At 45.7% G+C, this 25020-nt stretch overlaps 1 protein-coding gene across 1 annotated transcript; it reads right to left on the reverse strand.

The window, feature by feature from the left end:
* Nucleotides 1-6292: 6292 nt before the first annotated feature.
* Nucleotides 6293-12134, reverse strand: SRSF6 (serine and arginine rich splicing factor 6). The gene is made up of 6 exons (XM_029220926.1): nt 11879-12134; nt 11503-11651; nt 10085-10209; nt 9726-9934; nt 9413-9496; nt 6293-9307 (listed from the first exon to the last, which is right to left on the reverse strand). Exons 1-6 carry the CDS (start codon nt 11983-11985, stop codon nt 8944-8946), a joined length of 1038 nt encoding a protein of 345 aa, XP_029076759.1. The 5' UTR covers nt 11986-12134; the 3' UTR covers nt 6293-8943.
* Between the last annotated feature and the right edge of the window lie 12886 nt (nt 12135-25020).

Below are 25020 nucleotides of genomic sequence, written 5' to 3' on the forward strand. Positions count from 1 at the left end.
AGGGATTTGGATTTCATCACACACATAATGATGGGAGATGGGATCTTGGGTCCATGTGGTACTGGGAATTGAAACTGAATCCCCTGTATAAAGACTGGATACCCCTGACCTGGGGGTCCCATGGTGGAAAAGGCAGGGGAGGTGCAAGTTTCCGAATATGATTAGCTTCAGGTCCTGCTTTCCCCCTGGACATAGGTGTATGGGTGTATGTTTTCCAAAGCATCAGAAACTGACAAAATTTATATTTGGCTTTGGGAATTGAAGCTTATATTTGCAACCACTAGGTAAATTTGTCTCAGTGAGGGCCAGAACCTCGGCTATTTCTGTTACCCCAGCCCTGCTAAATATCTGAATCTTGTTCTCAACCATACTGATAGAATTCATGTCTCATGATGCTACTGAAAAACCCAATGGGTGGGCTTCCCTGGTGGCGCAGTGGTTAAGAATCCGCCTGCCAATGCAGGGGACGTGGGTTTGAGCCCTGGTCGGGGAAGATCTCACATGCCATGGAGCAACTAAGCCCGTGCATCACAACTACTGAGCCTGTGCTCTAGAGCCCACGAGCCACAACTACTGAGCCTGCACACCACAACTACTGAAGCCTGTGCACCTAGAGCCCATGCTCCGCAACAAGAGAAGCCACTGCAATGAGAAGCCCGCGCACTGCAACGAAGAGTAGTCCCTGCTCGCTGCAACTAGAGAAAGCCCGCATGCAGCAACGAAGACCCAACGCAGCCAAAAAAATAAATTTTAAAAAACATTAAAAAAAAACAATGGGAAAAAAAAATCACTGGATTAAGCTTATTTTTAAAAAAATTTTGGTTGCGTTGGGTCTTCATCGCTACGTATGGATTTTCTCTAGTTGCGGTGAGCAGGGGCTACGCTTTTGTTGTGGTGAGCTGGCTTCTCATTGTGGTGGCTTCTCTTGTTGCGGAGCATGGGATCTAGGTGCGTGGGCTTCAGTAGTTGCAGCACACAGACTCAGTAGTTGTGGCACGTGGGCCTAGAGCACACAGACTTCAGTAGTTGCGGCGCACTGGTTCAGCAGTTGTGGCTCACAGGCTCTAGAGCACAGGCTCAGTAGTCGTGGCACACGGGCTTAGTTGCTCCGCGGCACGTGGGATCTTCCCGGACCAGGGCTCGAACCCATGTCCCGTGCATTGGCAGGCGGATTCTTAACCACTGCACCACCAGGGAAGTCCTTACTAGTTTTTAATTGGTGAACAAATGACCACAAAGTTAGTGGCTTATAACAATACAAATTAATTATCTTGTAGTTCTGGAGGTCAGAAATCCAAAATGGTGGTGCTGAACTCTTTTATCTTTTGCTTGTCCCTAGAACTCTTTCTCTCTCCTTCAAATTTAAATGATAGACTTGCTGGGTAGAGTATTCTTGGTTGTAGGTTTTTTACTTTTCATCACTTTAAATGTATCACACCACTCCCTCCTGACCTGCAGTTTCTGCTGAAAAGCCAGCTGATAGCCTTACGGGTGTTCCATTCTACTTCCCTTGCTACTTTTAAGATTCTCTCTTTGCCATTTTAATTACAATGTGTTTTGGTGTGAACCTCTTGGATTGATCTTGTTTGGGATTATCTTTGCTTCCTAGACCTTGATGTCTGTGTCCTTTCCCAGGTTAGGGTAGTTTTCAACCATTATTTCTTCAAACACGTTCTCTGCCCCTTCTCTTCTTCTCAGACTTAGTACATCTGATGTTGACCCAGAGGTCTCTTGAACTATCGTCACTTTTAAAAATTCTTTTTTTCTGTTCAGCTTGGGTTATTTCCACTACTCTGTCTTTCAATTCACTGATCTGTTCCTCCATATCATCTAATCTACTGCTGATTTTTTCTAGTGTATTTTTATTATTGCATTCCTCAGCTCTGTTTGGTTTTTCTTTATATTTTCTAACTCTTTGTTAAACTCCTCCCAGTGTTCATCCATTCTTCTGCTGAGTTGGTTGAGCATCTCTATGATCATTACCTTGAATTCTTTATTGGGTAAATTGCTTATCTCCACTTCGCTTAGCTCTTCTTTTGGAGTTTTGTCTTGTTCCTTTGGAACATATTTCTGTGTCTCCTTATTTTGCCTAAATCTCTTTTTATTTCTTTGTATTAGGTAGATCAGTTACATTTCCCTTTCTTGGAAAGGTGGCTTTATTAGATGTCCTATGGGGCCCAGCAGCACACTCCCCTCTGGTCACCAGTGCTGTATGCTCTAGGGGTGCCCCCGTGTGGGCTCTGTGGCCCTTCTGTTGGGCAGAACTGATTACTGTGGGTGCAGTGGTAGGTGAGGCTGACCCCTGGGCCACAGCTGGCTGTGGGGCTGGGGTGTTCTGGGACTGATGCTGGCCTGCTGGTTGGTGGGTTAGCACCTGGCAATAATAGGCCACAGCGAGGACTCCAAAATGGCGCTTGCCAGCACCAGTGACCTCATGGTAGAACGAGCGCCCCAAAATGGCTGCCACCCATTTCTGTATGCCCCCGGGGGGAGTCTCACTTGCCTCCTGCCTCTCTGGGAAGCTCTCCAAGGTCAGCAAGTGGGTCTGACTCAGGCTCCTGAGAATAAAGCAGCAACCAGGGCTCCTGGGAGAAATGCCTGATTGCAGGTTTGGGACTAGATATATGAGCCTGGAAATCTTATACCAGAAAGCAAAAAAACTGCTAAGATTATTAGGGTTGTTTCAAAAGAACTCAGGAAGCAACTTAAATTGACTTCCACTGATCAAAGACAGAATAAAGCAACATCAAAAAGAACTGCAGTGGGTTGAAAAAGTTTTAAAATCAAGGGTTCATGGATTAATGGATCTTGACAAAGATCCTGACAAAGATCAGTGGCTGCCAATATGAACAACAAGAGATGAATCAGAATCTTATAAAAAGCCTCCAGAATAGTGGGTCTCAAATTTGAGCGTGCCCCAGATTCACCTGGAAGGCTTGTTAAAACACCTATGGCTGGGCTCCACCTACAGTTTGATTCAGTGAGTCTGGGGTGGGGCTTGAGAAATTGCATTTCTAACAAGTTCCCAGGTGATGCCGATGTTACCGATTCAGGAACCACACTTCCAGAACCACTGCTCTAGGTTTATTAATTCACAGGGAATGCAGGGGACAGAACATGCTAAAGGATGCCACGAGAATGCAATCAGTGAAATCAAGACCAGGAAACTACTCAACAGTGACCTTCAAGAAATACACTGCAGAAACAAAAAACAAAAAAACTCCAAATACAGTGCAAGGAAAAAAACCTGGAGGACCCTATAGATAAATGGGACTTAAGATGTCTTTTTAGAGGTATATATTGAACCATCTTCAGCTGAAATGTGTAGGATTTCCTTCAAAAGTATCTATAGAGAAAGTGGATAGGCATCTAGATAGTTAAAGCTGGATGCGTGCACAGGAGGTCCATCACACTATTCTCTAGCCGGTGTTTGAACTTTTGTATACAAGTAGCAGCAATATATTTAAATAGTACACGCAAGGCTGTTCGTGAATGACTGGAAAGGGGTAGTGACATTTCTAATACTTGGGCACCATATTCAGCAACTCTGCTTTACCTTTTTCTCACCTGGCTAGAACATTAAGGTTTGACTATTCTAATCATGGAAATTTTTATTTCATCTTTGGCTGCACCGCTCGGTGTGCGGGATCTTAGTTCCCCGAGCGGGGATCGAACCCGAGCCCTTGGCAGTGAAAGCGCGGAGTCCTTAACCACTGTACTGCCAGGGAGTCTCCTGGAATGGTTTACAACACAGGCAGCTACTATTTCACAAGTGGCTGTGCCAGCTGCTCTGATGATCGCACTCACTGCCTACAATGTGGGAAGACACTTTCATAGCTGAGGACAGTTTTCTATTGCATATTCCTCTCATCTACGTAAAAGTTACCTCCAGCTCCCTTTCGGCCCTTGGCCAGGGGAACCACTGTCCTGGTTTCCACAATAACGGAGTACAAATTGATGCCATCAAAGCTCTCCGTTCAGTAACTTTGTCAGTCTCCAAAAGGATTCCTTCCCCTCCTAAAACCCAAACACCCCTTCTTTAGATCTGACCTTTAAAACAGTCTACCCCCCACAGAAAGCACCCCGACAGAATGCCAATGAACAAAACTTAGAAAATCAACAAATGTTAATAGTGGGTGACAGTTTGATAGGAACTGGGTATTGAATAGGCTCTGGTTATCTCCCACAAATTATTGACTATAAAGGGAAAAAGCGACTTCATAATTGATTCAGGTTATTATCACAATGCGCCACTAGATATGATGCACTGAGGACGGTCTCATTCTTGTGATATTTCTGCCAAAAATGCAATCATGAGGAGACATCAGACAAACCCAAATTGAGAAAACTTCTACAAAATAACCACCCTTTACTCTTCAAAAATGGCAAGGTCAAGAAAGGCCAAGGACCTGTTCCAGTTTAAAAGAGACTAAATAAAACCATGACAACTAAATGCAGCAAATGATCCTGGGCCAATTGAAAAAAAAGTATAAAGGATGTTATAGACAACTGACAAAATATAAATACTGTGGATGAGATAAGATTATATCAAAGCTATTTTCCTGGTTTTGACAGGCAGACACTATAGTTATATGAGAATGTCCCTGGAAATACACAAAATTTTAGGGATAAAACAGAAAGATATAACTTACCTTCCAGAGAGTTTAGGAAAAAACAGCGTAAATGAAACATTATTGGTGAATGGCAAAGGGTATGTAATTTTTTGTACTATATTGCAAATTTTTCCTAATTTTGAAATTTTATCAAAATAACTATAAAAGAAGCCTGCTCATTCATGCCTCTTCAATGCTTTTCACTAAGAGGAATTGAGTATCTGAAATAGATATTGACACTTTAGGGCTGTTAAGAACTGAACCAGGATTTAAATCCTGCCTCTGTTAACAACTTCCCATACAAATAACATACCTTTCTCAGTAATGATCTCAAAAATGGGTGCAAGTTTCTGGATGTTAACAATAAATAATACAAATTACATGTGAGAGTTTCTTAGTAGAAAGTATAATACTTAAATATCACTTTTGTAAAATTCAGATGAGCTATGATCAAACTACCTGGGAAACATTAATTTTACCAGGTTTGCATCTCCAGAAAGATGCATAAGAAACTAGTAATCCTGGCTTCCTCCAAGGGGTCAAGGATGGAATTTACTGTTTATTAACTTTTTGTATTTACCTTCTGATTTTTGAACCATGATTCCTTTCTATTCACTTTATCACTTTATCAAGTACTATGCTGGGGGGCCCATCTGTGAAGTTGTTATAAGCCAGCCAGGCAAATCTAAACAAGCTATTTAGGATCTAGAAGACCAATTAACACAACTGCAAATACACATCCTTTTAGTGAATGGAAGCATACATGGTGTTAGGGACACAAAGATGTATCTTGTTCAAGATGTGGTTGCTGCCTCAAAAAGCTCAATATTTTGGGACTTCCCCGGCGGTCCAGTGGTTAGGACACCTCGCTTTCACTGCCGAGGCTGCGGGTTCGATCCCTGGTTGGGAAACTGAGATCCCACAAGCCGCACAGCTTGGCCAAAAAAAAAAAAAGCAAGTCGCAGAACACATGGTATGAATAGCTTACTGAAGCACATAGGAATTACAACTGGAGAAGTCTGGGCAAATACACTGTGTTAGAAGCAGCTACCTTAGTAAGTGGGCTCTAAAAGAGTGATACTTTATATTCCAAGGACATACTACTTTTGTAATTAAAAATTAAATCAGGAACTTAAAACATTCCACAAGATTTGTGTACAACCACAAAACCTGGATGAAGGTAGAAAACAATGCTTTCTGAAAGCAATGTAAATAAAAGTGAAATCAGGTGGGAAAAGATGACTGGGCTCCCTAGTTTATCTGAGTAATTGTCACAGAAAATGTTCAAACTGCTACAAGGTAACAATGGGTAAATTCTGTGTGAAAACTAAAGCAGGGCAATAGCAGAGACTTAGCATGTTTAGTCCTTCGTAGCAGCATAGTTACTTACTATGGTACTGTTCTAAGTACTTCTCACATATTAACCTTTCATCTTCACCACCCATGAGGGGTTACCCCTACCACTTTGCAGATGACACTGAAGCACGATGTTAAGTACTTGCCCCAGTTAAACCATCTACTATGTTGATCCTAACCTCATGTTTCTGAGGAGCTGAAAACAAGACCTTTTCTCATACTCAAACCAGGAATGAAACTTGCCAACGGCAACTCAAATTCAAAAAACCATCTGCCAAATATGTGGCGCTAAGCGGGAATACACAATAAACTCAAAACAAACCTTTCCCTCAGCGAACATTTTATTGAAGTAATAAAGCACAAAGCAGGTTAACAAAGTGGGAGAAAGAAGATACCAAGAGAAAAGATGGTAACAACACAGGAGTGGAACATTAAGTCACAGGAGCAGGAAGGACTGGAACTGGCCATAAAGGCACTATGGCATGTCCACACGCTATCACATAAAAGAAAGGGGGATCCAGTTATCATTCACTTCTAGTTTGCTCTCCACCAGGTTAATACTCCATCCAGCCACAGATGAACATGTGGCAAGTTGTAGAGACTCAGATTCTACTTCAAAGTTAGCAAGGAACTAAACATTTCACTGGTCAAGTGGGCCAGTGTTATAAATACAGTGGTTTAGCACGTCCAATGATGTAGGTCCACAGGTGTGGGATAGGAACCAGAATTTTAATAAGTTGGCCTTTGCTGCTGAATTCTTATGGATGCAGACATTTACCTATACAATTACCCACGGGGTCGGGGCAGGGGGAGCTAACAATGCAAACAAACCTGACTACCATGCGATGGAATATCGACACAAGAAAGCCCAGTTGAAGGATGCTGCATACTTTTAGAAAGCCTAATTTCACATTGTAGTACTCCCCTCTTTCATTTCAACAGGCTGTGCTTTTAAAAGCTTTTGTTCTTTCGCTGAAAACAAGAGAACTTTGGTCAAAGCCAATTCTTAAAAGTAACTTGTCCTTAAATGTAATTTGAAAGGCAGTGGAGGCTTGCTTCCTCATGTAAGAGTCCTAACTTTTGTTCTTTCAAACAGGCAAATCAATGAACTATAATTACAGATACCAGTTTCTTCTCTCAAAATCTGAAGTTTATATTGAAAAAAAAACCCAAATAAACCATATTTCTTATGAACATCTAAAAAAAATATATCAAAAGCATTAAAGAAAATAAGGTCTTGGAAGAAGCATCAACCTTCTGGGGCACTATGTTCCTAAGATTAGGCTCTAAGATTTCATAACAGGAAGCCCAGTAATTATTAGAACAAGTCTTTTTACATGAGCAAACACTAGCAGTTACAGTGTCACTTTGGCATCTAGATCTTTGACTCAACCTTTTCCACAGTCTCAATTTGACTAGGCTTGCCTTCTGGATTATCTGAACCTACAAACCAACTCTAGATTATGATGCTTTCTAGTCCCCCCTGCAGCACAATGAGTGGTACCCACCACACCCTAACACTACCCAGCCCTTAACACCTTATATAGAGTGACAGCTCCCAGGCAGATGTTAAAGCTGAGCCATATAACCTACATCTTAATTTCAGACTAAGATTAATGAGTGCTTTTAATGAAATTACCTTATTTAAAGAATCTGGAAAAAAATATATATATAAGGTAATTCATTTCTCAAACTGCAATCTCAACTAACTAGGCTTAACGGATGTATGGACTAATTGGTAACCCAGTAACTCCTACAAATTTGCAGTATTATAAAATTTGGTTTCCACAGTATTCATTACCCTTCATGACGAAGTACAAAAGTTTAGGGTTAACCCATTTAAATTTTTTCCAAGCCAACCACATAAAGTTCTACGAGGATGATCTAACCAATTATCACAGAACCCCACTAACTAAAGGGGACTGACTTGTTAGGTGGAATTTTACTTTAATCAGTAAAACTGATTTATCAAGCGATCTGTTTTAAGTGCCTGTTAAGGATCTTTCAGTAGAAAATGAAATATTTGCTTTTCCATTTTGAATAACACACCAAATTTCTGATCAAAGAAAGGTTACTTCCATTTTTACATAACAAACATTAAAGACCATGGAACCTTATTCTAACAAAACACTAATTACAATGACCACTTCCAGAAAGTGGGATTACCAGGCTAGATAAGATCCCAAACAACAGGAACTATTTTTTGAAGAGTTCAATCAATTTAAGTTTGAAAAAGTTTTCACTATTTAAAAAATCTATTAATTTAGGCAAAATTGTAGAACAGATCGACTATAAAATCTTTTATTTTTAACTTAACCTGTTTAGGGGGCCAATATGACTCTGGCAAATTTGAATAACAGGACAAAATAATGTTATCCAAATTGAATAATTTATTGCTGGTCTGAGACTTGCCTTGTTTTACACTTAAGTAGAATTTACATTACTTCCACAGATAGCAGATAATCAATATTTGAAGGAATTTAAGAGTGACCTATTCAATAAGGCAATCATCTTGGTAGCAAACTTTTATTGAAATCTTACATAACTCAAGCTTTATAAAAAGCCAACATAATTGGAAATTGGGTTCTCCCTCTAAAGCCTTAAGTGTTCAAAGCTTGAAACGGTTAATTTAAAATTAAGCAAACATAACAATGACAGGAACCCCTGCAGCAGATGCTGCTGAAATACTTAAAAAAATCTAAATGAGCTTAATCTTTACAAAAGTTATTTTAGCTCAAAAGCTATAAAATCAAAGTTATCTTAATTCTACAAAGGGAGAAGATCTTTGACTTCATGCCATTTCTTTAGAATCTCATCTTTTTCATCAAATTTGGCTACAAATCCAATTTTTGTATGCCCCTGTTTTCGGGAGACTCTTCTTGCAGAAGAGGCCGAGTACAAACGTGGAAGAGTAACTGCCTAAGCAAGTAGGAAAGTGTTCCGTAATAGTGTGCAAAGAATGTAGAGTTCTGGGTTAATCTCTGGAACTCGATCTGGATCGTGACCTTGACTTTGAATGAGATCTAGAATGGGATCTTGAAGCTCTTTTTGGTGGAGGGGACACAGAACGGGCCTTTGAGGGTGGAGCAGGTAGGGGTGAATTGGAACGAGACTGGCTCCTTGATCTGGATTTTGACTTTATATCACCTTTCCCATTTTCTTTGGGGGAACGAGATCGAGAACGAGACCTGCTTCGAGATTTCTCATATTCATCCTTCGATCTGCTCCGAGAGCGCGAACGGGAGCCTCGATCAGACTTAGGTTTAGATTTGCTTTTTGATCTAGATTTCCTGCCTTTTGAACGAGAACGTGATCGACCTTTGCTCCGAGACCTGGATCTAGACAATAAAAGCCAGATTTTTTTTTCAGTACCTTGCCAAACACATAAGCACTCTATAAACATAAAGTATGTAATTCAGAAAAACACTCAAGAACACATTTACCGGGAGCGACTTTTTGAGATACTTCGAGATCTACTGCGGCTGCTCCTACGACTCCTACTTCGTGACCTTCTTCTAGACCGTGACCTGTAACAAGAAACGTGACAAAAAATCTTTATCTCAAGACATCCTGATGTGAATGTTTGTACCATTTATGAAAAATAGACTAACCAACAATTGCTCCAATGATGCAACAAAAGAAACTAAGAACTGACCTAATTTCAATTAAGTAGCAATTGAAACACTGCTGATTGAATTTTTCTTTATTTGTGGCAAATACTGTTTCCTCCCTTCTCCATATCCTTCAATAAGTTACCTTGATCTGCTTCCAGAATAAGACCGCCTGTGGCTTGTTCGTGGTTTATCTTCAATTAGTCTAATATTTCTCCCATTGATTTCCGTACCATCCAGCTTATCCAAAGCACGCTTCATGTCAGAGTAGGAGCGAAACTCAATGACGCCTTCATTTGTGCGTTCTTTGTGAGCATCCGCATAGGTTACTTCACCTGCTTGTCTCATGAAATCCTAAAAAGAGCAACAAGACTGGTCAGACCCAAAAATCTAAAGAAAAAACAACTATGCGCTAAATCCAATCCTCAGAAATGAAAGAGCAATACAAAACCCTACCTTTTAACCATTAGTCATATCTTTTTCACCTCACATTATAGCACTCACCTTTAAATCTTGCCAACTGCAACGACTAGAAAGATTTTCTACAATAAGCCTGAATTCTGTGCGTACAGGTGGTCCATATTTGTCTCTGCCAGAGGTTCTCCGACTGCTGTATCCACCTCCACCACCTTTATCACATGAAGAGAACAATTAGATGCTTTGTAGTGATAGGGATACAAGTTTTTGAAAGTTAGTACAAACATATCAACTTTTATTTACTGGAGTAGGACTTTGCTACTATATTGCTAAACCTTTGATACAGTTGTGATTTGCCATAAATTAAATTAAGGGCAAGTCAAATAGACTAAATCCAACTAAACTCTCCTACATTCTGTTAGAAAGTGACTGCTCCTTTATTCAATTTACCTCGCTAAGTTTTATTTTACAGAACATTGTAAAATATAAAACTTAACTGATTACATGCATTTCTACATTTTACAAAAATGTTTACTAGTTACACTAAGTACTTACATCACAGTGTGAGGTTTTTGGTGGTGGTTTGGCCACAAAACACGCAAGGTAACAGTCACCTAGTTCAGATTAACCAGTTTTGTCTAACCCTTGGAATCCTCACCATCACCCTGCGTCTAATGGCAAAAGGCTGCTGTCGTCATGGCTTCCGGTAAGGTCAGCCAAAGGGTCATAGGGCAAGGGTCACACAATGTATGGAAAAGCCAAGGCCAATCAGGAAAGGCAGTCATCTTAGCCTCAGTGGACACAGCCTCAGCCCCATTGGTCACTTTCAAATTGAAACATCAAGGACTTGTTAAAAAGTTTGAATTCAACATGCAACAATTTCAACATCAAACATTTAACATAACCAAAAATCCCCCCACCTCCTCCCAATAACATGCCCCAACTAGTTCAAATACAGCATAAAGCTCATTTAAATCTACTTTGTGGTAGACTACCACATTACTTCTAAAGAATATTTCCTTTGGCCCCCGCCAATTTGAATAACACTAAAATCTACTCTTAAAACCCCACCCCCTTTCCCGCCCCGACCCCACCTCCACCCCAGCCTGTCCCCAAACTTCTAGGCTAAATCATTCACATTCCCAGCTAATGCACTGACAGGTAAGTAAGGGGCATGCAACAAATACAGCCATCCCTCACTTCCTCCGTAGGCAGAGCCCACGACAGTGCTGACAGGGGCCCAGCACGTCACCCCCTCCCAGCTTAGCAACCCCGCCCCCAAACACCCAAACCCTGGCTAGGCAAAACCCACCACCCAATCCCCGCGCTCCGGCGTCCCGTGTCTTCACCGGGCAGGCGCGAAGGCAGCGGGCCCCGGGGACACCCGAGTCAAACGACCCCGGCCACCGCGCCTGCCCGGCTGGGAGGCCCCACCCCGGCCCCCCTAAGCCTGCGCCCGCCCCCCGGGGTCCCAAGGACGCGGAGCGCGCGGGGGTGGGACTCACTGCGGCTTCCGTAGCTGTAGCCGTCACGATCGCGGCGCGGGCCCCGGGCGTGCTCCACGATCACGCGCTCGCCGCAGAGCTCCTTGCCGTTCAGCTCGTAAACGGCGTCGTCGGCGTCGCGGGAGTCCTCGAACTCCACGAAGCCGTACCTGAGGGGCGGTGCGAGGGCGGGAGACCGGCGGGAGTCGTTAGGCCGGGGGCGCGCACGCACGCGCCCCCGCCCCCCCCCGCGCGCTCCCGCAGCCCCGCGCCGCCGCCATCTTGGCGGCCCTGCCACGCGGCGCCGCGGCCTTGGCCGTCTCCTCCTTCCGGCGTTGCCCTGCCGCCGCAGGCCCGGGGCGCTGCGGGCGGACGTGGGCACCCAGGCCAGACTCACCCATTTTTAAGGTCTATTTCGAGAAGGCGGCCATAGCCACTGAAAAAGCGCTGGATGTCCTTCTCCCGGACGTTGTAGCTCAGGCGTCCTATGTAGACGCGCGGCATGTCCGTGGCGGGCGAGGGGCCCGAGGGCTGGCTGTCGAACGGCGGACCGCAAGGCAGAAGCCGCGGTGCGGGTGCGGGGACGGCGAGAGCCCGGACACACACCTCCCTCCGCAGCGGCGGCCGAGTCCAGCCACACAATGGTGCGCGCGCGCCTGGGCTACGCTATAAGGGCGGGCGGCTGTGGGTGGGGCCCGGCGTGTGGCGTCAGCGCGCTGCACCTACCCTCCCGCGCTTTAAGCCGGAGCGCTGGGCGCGAGGGTGACTTGCGAGTTCTTCGCCCGCCAAGTTTTTGGGAAGTGAGGTTCTACCAGCTCACCGAATTTTCTCCACACATCCTTGTAAACGTCGTATTCCGTCTCCAGCCGCGGATTTGTTTTCTAATTTGTACTTAAAATAAAAAAACGAACCGTTCCTCTGTGTGATCTCTCCAGGACGGGCGCTAGGAGAATCCCTTTTTTCATTGGTTCTCGAGGTTGTCATAATAGGCCTCCGCGGTCTCTGATTGGTCCCGGGAAACGAGGCTCGAATTTTCTCCGCGGGTCGTTCGGCTCACGTTCGGCTGGTGGGGAAGGTGCTTTCGGACACAGTCGATTAGGTACCCTTTTCCACAGCGTACGAGGTTTGCGCTCCGAGGTCGTGGGGACCCGGCCGGGCGCGCACAGCCCTGCTGGCTTCTATCCCTCTTGGTCTCACAGCCGTCATCGTGGTCTCACAGCCGTCATCGTTGTCTCACTTCACCGCCTCCCTGTACGTCCACCTCTCCTTCCATGGGTCTTTCTTGGAGCACTGGCACCTGGAGCCACCTATAGATTGAGGTGTATATGGCAGTCTCACGCTCGCTGTAATTGCCGACGAAAGGAGCAGGGCCAAAGCCTCTGGCCCAAGAAAGTTGAGCAAGACCTGGCAGTCCTGCCCCAGAGGTACGCTCATGTTCTCCCCACTGTGGAGAGTCCGTTGTCCCAACGCGATCCCTTCCCCCATTGGTTTGGAAGGCATCTTATCTATGTGGCAGAAACGCACATTTTGGAGTTTATCACTAGAGATGCCATTTAAAGCTGGAGAACTAGATGAAAACCACAGAGGAATAAGTTTAAGTGGAGAGCAGAAGACCCTGGAGTCTTCTGAAACTTCAGTTCAGGAAAAGGTGCTGGGAAGAAGTGACCAGAGAGGTGGGAAGGAGAGCTGGAGGGCGTGGTGTCAAACAAGCTGAGAGGGAATGGCATCACGGCGATAATACTGGCTGTTTAGGTATCTCCGTATATTCCAGCTCTTCGTGAGTGGGGCAACCTTGATATTCTACAGGTTCTGTTGGAAGGGGGCGATTTTGCCCCCACCAGGGGACATTTGGCAAAGTCTGGGGGTCTGTTGGCTGTCACGACTAGGGGAGGGTGAGTGTTAATAACTGGCATCTGACTGTAGAGGCTACACTGTCTGTGCTTAAAGTTAGGTAAGTAAAATATATAGGTGGATCTTAAAAAAGTTGTGTGTGGCATATAGTAATTAGGGAAAGAAGAATTAACGGGATAACATTTTTTTCACTCATTGAATTGTCAATATTTTAAAGTTTGTTCAAATTCATTGTTGGAGGGGAATTCCCTGGCTGTCCAGTGGTTAGAACTCCATGCTTTCACTGCCTTAGCGCACAGGTTTGATCTCTGGTTGGGGAACTAAGATCCCACAAGCCACGCAAAAATTCATTGTTGGCAAGAGGTGAACCAGGAAATGCCACTCTGAATATTCCTTTTGGGAAGGTAATGGGGTAGCACTTAGAAGCATATGGGGAGTGGGGTGTCACCTCCTCTCTCCTTTCAGTTCATTTGCCCAAAGAGAAAGATGTAGCTGATGTCCTCCACACTCTCTCACCTCTCTTTCTCCAGAGCCCAGTGACTACTCCTTTTTTTTTTTTTTTGTCGCGCAGCAGCATGCAGGATCTTAGTTCCCCGACCAGGAATTGCAGTCATGTCCCCTGCAGTGGAAGCACTAGACTGCCAGAGAAGTACCACCCACTGACTACTCTTAACAAAAAATTTGAATTGCCTAAGAGGAAACAGTCTCAAGTAGCATCATTGAAGGGAGTGTTGGGTCATCAGCTTTCTGTGGAGTCTTGCTGATAATCTAACTCACCTCTGTTGATATTTTGGAAGAACAACTCAAAGGAGAAATGATGGATGTACAGCATGTGGCGGTGTCTGAAGTGTCTATAAACATGGTGGCAGATAAAGGTCACTGCTCATTTGAAAGTTGTGGAGTGCTGACAGGAGTCTGTCAGAAAGAGAGGGAGAGAAGCCTCAATCTGATACAGAAGAGAGTTAATAACTTCAAATCCATAATTACCCAGATTGTAAAGTACAGTCTGGAGCAGGGCATAGTTGTGATTTTCAATCCAGTGGGTATTCTTACTTTTGGAAACCAAAAGTTTTTCCCAAGCTTTGAAGTGATGTAAGCTGGATTCTGATAGGCTGTCTTATGTTTGAAAAAATTTATCATTCCAGAGGCTATCAATTTGAATGGATTTTGGGAAAACATGGCAACTCAAGAGGGTGGAGTGCAATGACTGTGGCAAGCTATGGCCCCAGACCAAATCAGGCCTGCTTTCGGGTTTTGTAAATAAAGTTCTATTAGAGCACCGCCACACCCTCTTACTTACCTAGTATATGAGATTCCCCAGAACTTATTCATCTTAGAGCTGGGAGTGTGTAACGTTTGACCTGCATCTCCCAATTTCTCCCACTCCCCAGCCCCTGGCAACCAGTATTCTACTCTGTTTCTATAAGTTCGACTTTTTTGGACTCTGTGTATAAGTGCGAACACGCAGTATTTGTCTTTTTCTGTCTGACTTACTTGGCTTAGTATAATGCCCTCAAGGTCCACCTGTGTTGTAGCAAAAGGCAGGGTTTCCTTCTTTTTTATGGCTGAATAACATTCCATTGTGTGTGTGTATATATCACATTCCTCACATTTTTTTTCTTTTTGGCCACGCAGTGAGGTACGTAGGATCTTAGTTCCCCGACTAGGGATTGAACCTGCGCCCCTGCAGTGGAAGTGCAGAGTCTTAACCACTCGACTGCCAGGGAAGTCCCTCCCCACGTTTTCTTTTCTTTTTTTTTTTTTAATTAATTAATTTTATTTATTTTTGGCTGTGTTGGGTCTTCGTTTCTCTGCGGGGGCTTTCTCTAGTTGCGCCAAGCGGGGGCCACTCTACATCGCGGTGCGCAGGCCTCTCACTATCGCGGCCTCTCTTGTTGCGGAGCACAGGCTCCAGACGCGCAGGCTCAGTAGTTGTGGCTCACGGGCCTACTTGCTCCGCGGCATGTGGGATCTTCCCAGACCAGGGCTCGAACCCGTGTCCCCTGCATTGGCAGGCAGATTCTCAACCACTGTGCTACCAGGGAAGCCCCCCTACGTTTTCTTTATCCATTCTTTTGTTGATGAACACTTAAGTTGTTTCTATGTGTTGGCTACTGTGAATAATGCTGCAGTGAACATGAGAGTACAGTTATCTCTTTGAGACAGCACTTTCATTTCTTTTGGATACACTGTATACCCAGAAGTGGAATTGCTGGATCATATAATAAGTCTATTTTTAATTTTTTAAAGAACCTCCACATTGTTTCCATAGTGGCTGCACCAATTTACACTCCCACCTTCTCCCCGCATCCTCACTTTTTGATCATAGCCATTCCGACAGGTGTGAGGTGATACGGTGATCACCCACTTTAAACCAGCATCCCTCCGTGTACTTTCTTACCCTGTTGTATTTTTCTTTATCAAACTTTCACCACGTGACGTGTATTTATTTACTCTCTCCCCACCCCCACTAGAGCATAAGAGTCATTAGCACGGGGATGTCGTCTGTCTCTTCACTGCTGTATCCCCAGTATGGAGGAAAGTGCCAGGCCCACAGTAAGTGCTCAGCGTGGTAACTGTTCAGAGCCCAGGAACTGAGGCTGTCCATCCAGCAGATACCCGCGCTGAAGGGCTCACTGGGACATGCTGGTGGGATGGAATCTTCCTCCTTCTGGCTCGTGCTCACCCGCTCGTGTCGCCCATACACTCACCCGCTCTGAGGGCTGAGAGGTGTGCAGAGATGTCCACTCCAGATCCCACACTTCCTCCACCCAAACTTATCTAGACAGAGGGAGAAGGCTGGGGTGCCTATGGAGACACCAGAATTCTCACACATTGTCAGTAGGGATGCAACTTAACACAGTTGCTTTGGAAGACTGGCTGGTAGGGTCCACTAAAGGGGAAATCTGCTAGTGCTTACCCCATGACCTAACAATCCCACACCCAACAGAACCATGTACATTTGCTCTCCTTAGGGAACGTGCTAGAAATTCACAACAGCATAATGTGTAGCAGCCCCCAAATTGGAAATCACTCAGATGCCATCAACAGGAGAATGGACAAATTAGTTGTGGTTTATTCAGACAGCAACGAGAAGGAATTACAACCATACACAGCAAAATCAGTGGCTCTCACAACGATGTAGCCCTCTGAGCGAGATGCACGGGAATCCGTACTCTATGATTCCATGTATATAAAACTGAAAAGAGCAACCAAAACTAGGCTATGGTGTTAGAAGGTAGGACCGGGAGTCTGGGGAGTGACTAGAGAGGAGGCTTCTGGCGTTCTGGTCATATTTTGTTTCTTGAGCTGGGTGCTAGTTACACAGTGTGCTGTGTTTGTGAGAATTCATTCAGGTGTACGCTTATGACTTGTGCACCTTGCTGTATGTGTGTGGTACTTCAATGGAAAATTAAAAAAAAAGATAAATCTCTCGCAAAGAAAATTGTAACTTACTTGACCTGGAGCCCTCTGGATCCTGCTGGGGACTAAAGGTCTACTGAGGACTTGATTCATAATTTTTGCCCATGAATGTTGATTTGAATCCATTAGTTGCTGTGTTTGCTTCCAAATGGTTTTCTGTAAGCTAATTGCTCCTTGGCTGGGAAGATGTGGCTCTGTCGCCACCTGGTGGCTATTTGTTATTACAGTGGTAGATAAATTCCACCTGCTGCCTCGTCCACGCCTCTTGAAGCTCAGTGACAAGGTCTTTGAAGGTCCCTGAATCCAAATCTTCTAATTCTCAAGCCCTTACCCAGAGGTTTTCTGGCCCTTACTTGAGCACCTCCCCTGATGGACAGTTCACTGACTAACTGGGCAGCCAAGTCCATTCTTGGACATCTTGCACTGTGATTAAATTCTTTGTAGAAAGTAAAAAAGTTGCTGCCTTGAACTGTCTACCCACTGGTTCTGATTGTGCCTCCGAGGCTGTTCAGTAGCCACATCTGTTTCCCACACATAGGTCTTTCAGATGTTTGGGGGCAGCACACAGACCCTCTCTCTGTTCATGCCCCCTCTTTTGGCTAAATGTCTACAGTTTCCGCCAAATCTTTCCTGGGGCCTGCTTTCAAGTCCATTTGTCACCTTGGCTGCCGGCTGCTCGTGTGTGGAGACTCATCTGTGGTCCTCTTCAGGTGCCGGCCCTAAGAGCCAAGCTCACCCCCTTGGGCTTGTCTGGACGTGCCCGTTGCTGCTGCCGCCATACTGTTCTCTGGGCCAGTTAAGAGCTTTGGCCGCTGTTGGCATAGGTGGCGGCTGCTGTCTTATTCCTCACTCAGCCCTGCCTCTCTTGCTGTGCGGAACCAAATGGGGATTGAGAAGCTCCTGGAATACCCCACTGTGGCAAAAAATGTTTGTCTTGTGAATGGAAGCAGGCTAGGCAGCAGGATGGAAATCCAGTGCTTATAGGCAGGTGGACTTGGAATCATTGCTCCAATTTCTGGGGCAGCCGGGAGGCAGAAGTGCCGATGAGAAAGGTCCGAGTTGGCCATGTGTCAGGTGAAGAGCACGAGGCCGTGGAGGAAATCCGAAAAGAATGACTACAGAACCCACAGCAGACTTCAGCCAGTGCTGTGGGCTCCAAGCCTGTCAGAGTCCCATGAGAGGCAATGCTGGGTCCCCTCACAGATGTTCCCCGAGGCCGCTGCATGTAGGTTTCTGTTCTTCCACCTGGCACTGAGCTTGGCTTGCAGACATTTTACCCATCATCAGTTCCACATGCTGTTATTTGGAGAAATTTAAGCTGAAGCTGATTGCCTTGTCAGTGCTCATACTTATCACTACAGCTCTTACCCTGGCAGCAAAAGCTACATCGCATGGTGGCCCTCTAACGTCGTAGGGCAGAGAATTTGAGTGGAACGTGCTGGAGAGCATCCAGGGGTGTGCCCAGCGCACGAAATCCACTTCCTAGCAGAGGGAGGGGAAGTAAGTCTTTTTAAAGGCATCTTGCATGGTCCCGGCCCTCTGTGAGGCTCAGGGGACATAACCGGTGTGAAAACAGACCCAGTCAGGCCCTCCAAAAACGAGTCCCAAAGCAGTGGTCCTTGGACACTGGCCAGCATGATTTCAACTCAAAGCTATGCAGGCTCCATCCCTCAGAGCCGGGGTCAGTGGGTATGGGGCAGAGCCTGGGAATCTGCATGTTTAACATCCTCCTGCGTGATTGTAAAGCAGATGGTCAAGTGACCATGCTCGGGAAATACTGGCCTGGGGTCTTACTACTCAAAGCGTGGTCTGTGGACCTCCCTCCCATCAGCATTCCCTGAGAGCGTGTTAGACAGGCAGGATCTCAGACCCCATCCCAGACCTACTGAATCATAACAGGCATTTTAACAAGGTTCCTGGGGGATTCGTGTGCACATTCAAGTTTGAGAAGCATTGCCAGTGCAAGGTGCAAGGGAGTCGTTCTTTTGACCCTACTTGTGTATTATTTTGATAAGAGGAAGAGTGTATTCATGCATTACTTGGTAATAAAAATAAATGAATGAAAATCTTTACCAAAACTGGGAAAATCTTGTACGTGAATGTTCACAGCAGCTCTGCCCATAATAGCTCCAAACTACAAACAGCCCAGGTGAATGGATAAACAGATTCACAAAATAGAATACTATGCAGCAATAAAAAGGAACAATGTGGATTAATGCATTATACTATGTGGAAGGAGCTGGACTCAAAAATCTACATGCTGTGTGAATTCACTTATATGATGTTCTGGAAAAGGCAGAACTAAAGGGACAGGTTGTAGGGCCTGGTGTTTGGAGGGGAGGATTGACTGCAGAGGGGCAGGAAGGAACTTTCTGGAGTGAGGGAAATGTTCCATGTCATGACTGTGGTGGTGTGTACACAAACATATGCATTTACCAAAACTCATTGAAATGGATGCTTAAAATGGGTGTATTTGTACGTAGATTATATATCAATAAAAATGATTTAAAAAAAAAGACATGTAACAAGACCAAGACCATCAGGTGCTTCCTACCAACTGTACTGTTTCCAGACAGCCTAGGTTAAGCCTCTCCCCGTTGCCCTGCACCCCACCCCCCATACCTGAGCTTCCTACTCACCCTGCCAAAAATGAGTACTGGCCCTCCAGGCCTGGAGGGGGCGCTGTGCCCTGCAATGTCTCACTGTAATAGTCCACTAGGGGACTTTCCTGGTGGCGCAGTGGTTGAGAACTCGGAGTTCGAGCCCTGGTCCGGGAAGATCCAAAATGCTGCGGAGTCCCCTGAGGACTCTGGGAGCCAGTGCAGAACACACACCTCAGACTGGCGAAGAGAATGGCCTTTGCGCAACTGAGAGGTTTCGCAGCGGTACATCAGCTGGCCAGTCGTGTTGGAGAAGGGCTGCTTCCAGGAGCGTTCACTCCCTGTCACTTCCAGCTTGCCCAAGTGGCCAGCTGTTTCCTACAGCCAGAAATCAAGCCCTGGGGCAGAGAGGCGCAGGTGTTACCAGCACTGCAACCTTGGCTGTGGAGGTGAGTGTTGAGAAGACGAAGCAGCTAGCTCGGCATCTGCCACGGGCATGTCGACTTCCTCCCCTTGCAATTCCGTTTTCAAGGCATCTTCCCCTGATAAGAATGGATTGATGTACGGTTTCTTGTGAACTGATCTGGGCGCTTTTGTCATGCAGCACACTCCAGTCCCCCCACCCCTTCCTTGCCTTCACCAGCTCCACCTTGACATGCCAACCCCAGTGATCGTTGCTCTGCCCTTCTCATAAAAAGTTCAATAATAAAACCAGTAGAAATAATTACTCGGGGCCTCAGATTTTGGATACTAGCTGGTGAAAAGCATGATACAAGGCTGGAGACCAGATGCGCTTCAGCTGTAGGAGCAGCCTGGCAGATGTCTGGAGGTGGGGAGGGTGGAGGTCAGGGGACTGGCCCAGTGGCGCACTCCTGGTAGGGGTTGTGGGCTGTTTCAAGAATGAATGTCAGTGTTTCAAAACTTTGGCCGCCAATGTTTTGGATGTGACTTGGAGGAGTGCCTAAAAGGAAAGGGTGGAGGGCTTTGGAATTATCCAAATTTCACCTTTCTGGCAGTGTGCCAAGTCATCGTGTGCCTCTGAGCCTTATTCCTCATCTGTAGAATGGACATAACTATAGGATGAAGTTGTAGAGTTGAGTTGGGCAGTAGTTAAGATGGTGCATCTGCAGTGCACAGCCCGGTAGACCAGATGTCAGCAAATGTTTTCTGTAAAGGGTGAGGCAGTGCATACTTTGGCTTTGTGGGTTAAATCTCTGTTGCACCTACTCCGATCTGCCCTTCTAAGGCTCAAGCCCCCAGGCTGACCCCTGGGGTAGGGAATGGGCAGAATGGGGAGGTTTTAATTTCTCTCCCTTAGAGGGAAGCAATGTTTCCTACTCACCTTTGTCCTCCTTCGGGCTCAGCATAGGGCCTGGTGCATAGTAGGTGCTCTGGAAAAAGAGCATATGACACTGGGAAGAGAACGGCCTTTGGAGTCAAGCAGACCTGGGTCCAAATCCTGTGACTAAGAAAGAAAGGAAAAAAATTAAAGAAATGTGTTAAGGAAAAAAATTATTCACCACCCTTGTTAAAAAACGGGAAAGCAGACTCAATTCAGGGGGGAAAGTTGAGATAAGTGTAGGGGCTACTGCATTGGGGTTTTGTGGTAGGGAGAGAGATTTAGCTCAACTCCGGATACAATAAGGAAAACAAGTAATTTATAGCCAAAGAGCATGGTGTGTCAGGTTGACAGATGGAAAATGATCAAGAGGAAACATCAGGAGTAAGGGGCGATTCTGGTTAAACCAACCGAAAAGGATTCTTGCTGAAGGCGGGCCAGGGGGATTTGTCATCACCTGGGGGATGGTAGAAGATGAGGAACCCGATTAAATATTGACTGTGTTCAGATATCAAGGGTGGGGAACTCTGGTGAAACCACCGTAGCAGGATTCTTGCAAAAATTGTACGTATTAGCAGAGATGAACACAGAAGCTTCGAAATCAGACCCTAGCTGGGAAGAGAGTTCAGAGGTTAAAGTTTGGTCAAGGAGAGATTCTTTGTCACCTAAGCTAACATACTTCCCTTCTCTGAGCCTCTTCATCTGTAAAATGGGCGTGATAAGCCTACCTACTGCATAAGGTTGTTGCAAGTGTGAATGGAGATCATGGGAAAAAGCGTGGATGCTGAAAAACTTTTTCCTAAAAAGGGAGCATAAAGTCTCCACCTTCGATGATTTTTGACTCAACCCCTTAGGCCCCCTGGATTGCGGGTCATTTCTTGTCTTTAGTCTTCACCAATAGCCCTCTCTGGCCGCTCTTGGGATCTGTGGGTGGGTGGGAGATGGAACCATGGGAGAAGAGAGGTTGTCTGTAAAGAGGGTGAGGGGGAGAGTCATGCTTCCTGTTATGAATTCAGGGCCAGGCTGGCAGTAACAGCAGACAATCAGTTTTTGCCCCAAGGGCTCAGTGTTGGCTATGAAAAATTAATGGCCAGGAAAGGTGTCTGCCAATTATTTTTCCACTCAAGGCGCAGAGATTACAGAAACACAGTGGAGCCCATTTCAGATCCAGGCCTCCCAGCGCTGGCTGGCAATTACCCCCCTACTGACTTCCCTCCCGGGAGAGTGTGGAAGTCAGGGGTCTCTCTTTGGGGGCAGGCTCAGACTTCCAGGTATATGCAGAACATTCCATGATTCCACAGAGAAGAGGGTAAGGGAAGAAAGGACACACGTGGATCTTGAAGCAGGCTCTGAGACGAGGATTTGAGTCCATGGAGTTTATTTGGGAGGCGATCCTGGGAAACACCAGGAGGGAAGGGAAGCGAGGTGGGGAAGGGACAGAGCTTAGAGGTGTATTATCAAGCCAGTTACATTGTGGACAATGGAGCTTAATCTCACCTGGGGACTCTGGAAATGGTGTAGCATATACACTTCAAAATTACCCCATTGGAGGGTGAAGGAGTGGGGTTATTTACACTCTTGTGGATCATTGGTTGAGGGCTGCTGCAGGGGTGTTAATTACCCAGTGCTTCTGGCCTATTTCACTTGGTGGCCAAGACAGTCCTCAGGCAGGAAATGCAGGTGTTGGCAGCTGGCATGCCTTGAAATGGTAAGGCCTGGTGAATTCAAGCCAGGCACCCATAGAGACCTACTGTGGTCCAGGCATTTAACATCTGCCATCTCATTTAACCTCTGCGTATATCCAAGACTGAATCTTAGTTTACCTCCTCTTCTCAGTCCTACTCCTTAGGACTGGGACTAGGGTGAGAGTGAGGCCTTCGTGCCAGGCTCAACATTTAAGGGGGCACCAAAAAACATGGCCATCAAATAATATTTTAACGCAATGTTTAAAAAAGAAGGAATGAAGGGGGGTGGTGGGATGAATTGGGAGATTGGGGTTGACATCTATACAGTAACATGTATGAAATAGATAGCTAATAAGAGCCTGCCGTATAGCACAGGGAACTCTACCTCACTTCACCATACAGTAGAAACTAACACAACATTGTAAAACAACTATGCCCCAATTTTTAAAAAAAGGAATAAATGCAAAAAAAATCCACAATGAAAAAGATATCAGAATTTAAAATCTAGACAGGATCAGTAACAGTGCCAAGCCATATTGAAGCCTGAGGCAAAGGAAAAATCAGTAGTACTGATCTTGTTCATCATGGATTTTTTTTTGGCATTCATTTTGATGAAAAAAATATTGCACTAGAACATTATTTGTCTTGATTACTGAGTTTTTTGGCATGCCCTTGTATCTGGTGCCCGAGGCAGTACCTCATTCGTCTCACCTTTGTCTTGGTCCCGTTGCAGCCTCTTTGTCATCCCCATCTTGGTAGGTTGCATTCAGTCCACTCAGGGGCTCCAGCCAGAAATCTGGGCTCCTCTGTGGCCCCTCTCCTTTCCATTACTCATCTTTCAATCCTACCTCCAAGCATCTCTCAAGTCTATCCTCCTTTCTCCATCTCCTTTGCCACCGCTTCTCCACAATGAGGCCCCCCTTTGTGGGCTCCCTTTGGCAGACAGGAACAGCTTCTTGGATTACCCTGTAGGCTCTGCTGTGCACTACAACACTCACGTCAGTGTTTCCAGCAGACACAGTAGCGCCTCTTTCTCTGCCCCTCTCATTTCCTTCCCTTCCCCAAGTCCTCCCACACCTGTGTAAGTCCTTACAATATGAAACATCTTATTCCCATAGCACTTGCAGAAGCTCTAATTTCTGCGACTAAATCCTGATGGCTACCCCACCTTTCTCCACCATCTTAGCTGCTCCAGGTGGGCATGGGGGTATCCTGAGGCACAGTCTCCTCTTAGAGCGTCAACAAAGCAAAACTCCCTCTGATCTGTCCTTATCCCCTTACCTACTGGGATTGCTAGTTTCTTACCTTCCCATTTTGTGGTGAGAGAGGTAGGGGCACTGGGTCCCTGAGGCCCAGTCAATGTCTTTCTCCTATTCGCATTGTTTCCAAGTCTCCCTCCTTCCTTGGGTCCACCTCCAGCTCTAGAAGAGATCACCTTCTTCTCGTGGGGTGGGCACTTTCCTGACCTCTTTTCCTGACTCCCATCTCCTGATTGCTCATAATAAACTCCAGATTTAGGCTTTGCCCTTGATATGTAAAAGGAAGATTCTGGAATTAAGAAACTCTATTTTTTTTTTCCTCCCATGGCCAGATTTCAAGACTACCGTCTCTAGACAGACTCAAAGCCAAACTATGACCTCTTCATTTCAGGTGGTGTCTGCACTCCTTTTCAGGTAATACATGTCTTTGATTGAATGGGGCGGGGGTGGGGTGGGGTGAAGGGACACATAATATCATGATTCATGGGGATGCAAAATAGATGGATCCATTTGATAGTTTCAAAAACATTATCCCCTTTACGCAGTGAAATGAGTCCCCAAGTTCCCAGTATCTTTGCCCCTCTCTGGGCATTCACTGTTTCAGGAGAGTTCCAGCAAGTTCTCCTGTTTAGCATTACTTCCCCACATCAGAGCCATATTTGTCTTGGGCACATGGATGGCTTCTTTGCTCACTTATTTATGTCCTGAGTGGACAAAGTGGCTTCTTGAACCGTTGGTGGTATAATCCACACTTTGGGTGGGCATTTCCGTAAGGAAAAGAGAGACCTGGATTCCAGTCCTGGCCCTGTCTGGGTCTAAAGTCCTTGAGTGGAAAATAGTACCCTCCCCCACCATATGGGTTGTTGGAAGGACCAAACAAGATAATGGGTGTAGAGTGGAGCTTTACATAGCAGCTGGCACAGACTGAGTGTACTCTTGGTATCTGTTTCCTTTCCTCCTCTACCTCCCTGTCTCCTCAACTTCCTGCCATCCCCTGCCCTCTGAGCTGAGCCTCCCTGTACCAGAACTCTGGGCTTCTGTACACAGAGCTTGGTACTGGATCTGTTAACCTGCTCAGCAAAGCTCATCCAGCTCTCAAGCACCAGCCCATCCCGTTGCTGTTCAGTAGTGGGGTGATCAGGCATAAGTGGGCTGCAGCTCCCCAAATGACCAGTTATTATTATTTTAATTAATTTATTTCATTTATTTTATTTTTGGCTGCGTTGGGTCTTCGTTGCTGCACGTGGGCTTTCTGTAGTTGAGGCGAGCAGGGGCTACTCTTCATTGCGGTGCGCAGCCTTCTCATTGCAGTGGCTTCTCTTGTTGCGGAACACGGGCTCTAGGCGTGCGGGCTCAGTAGTTGTGGCTCGCGGGCTCTAGAG

This window comes from Monodon monoceros, unplaced genomic scaffold (assembly GCF_005190385.1).
Source record: "Monodon monoceros isolate NGI ecotype Baffin Bay Population unplaced genomic scaffold, NGI_Narwhal_1 Super_Scaffold_13, whole genome shotgun sequence".
Lineage (NCBI taxonomy): Eukaryota > Metazoa > Chordata > Mammalia > Artiodactyla > Monodontidae > Monodon > Monodon monoceros.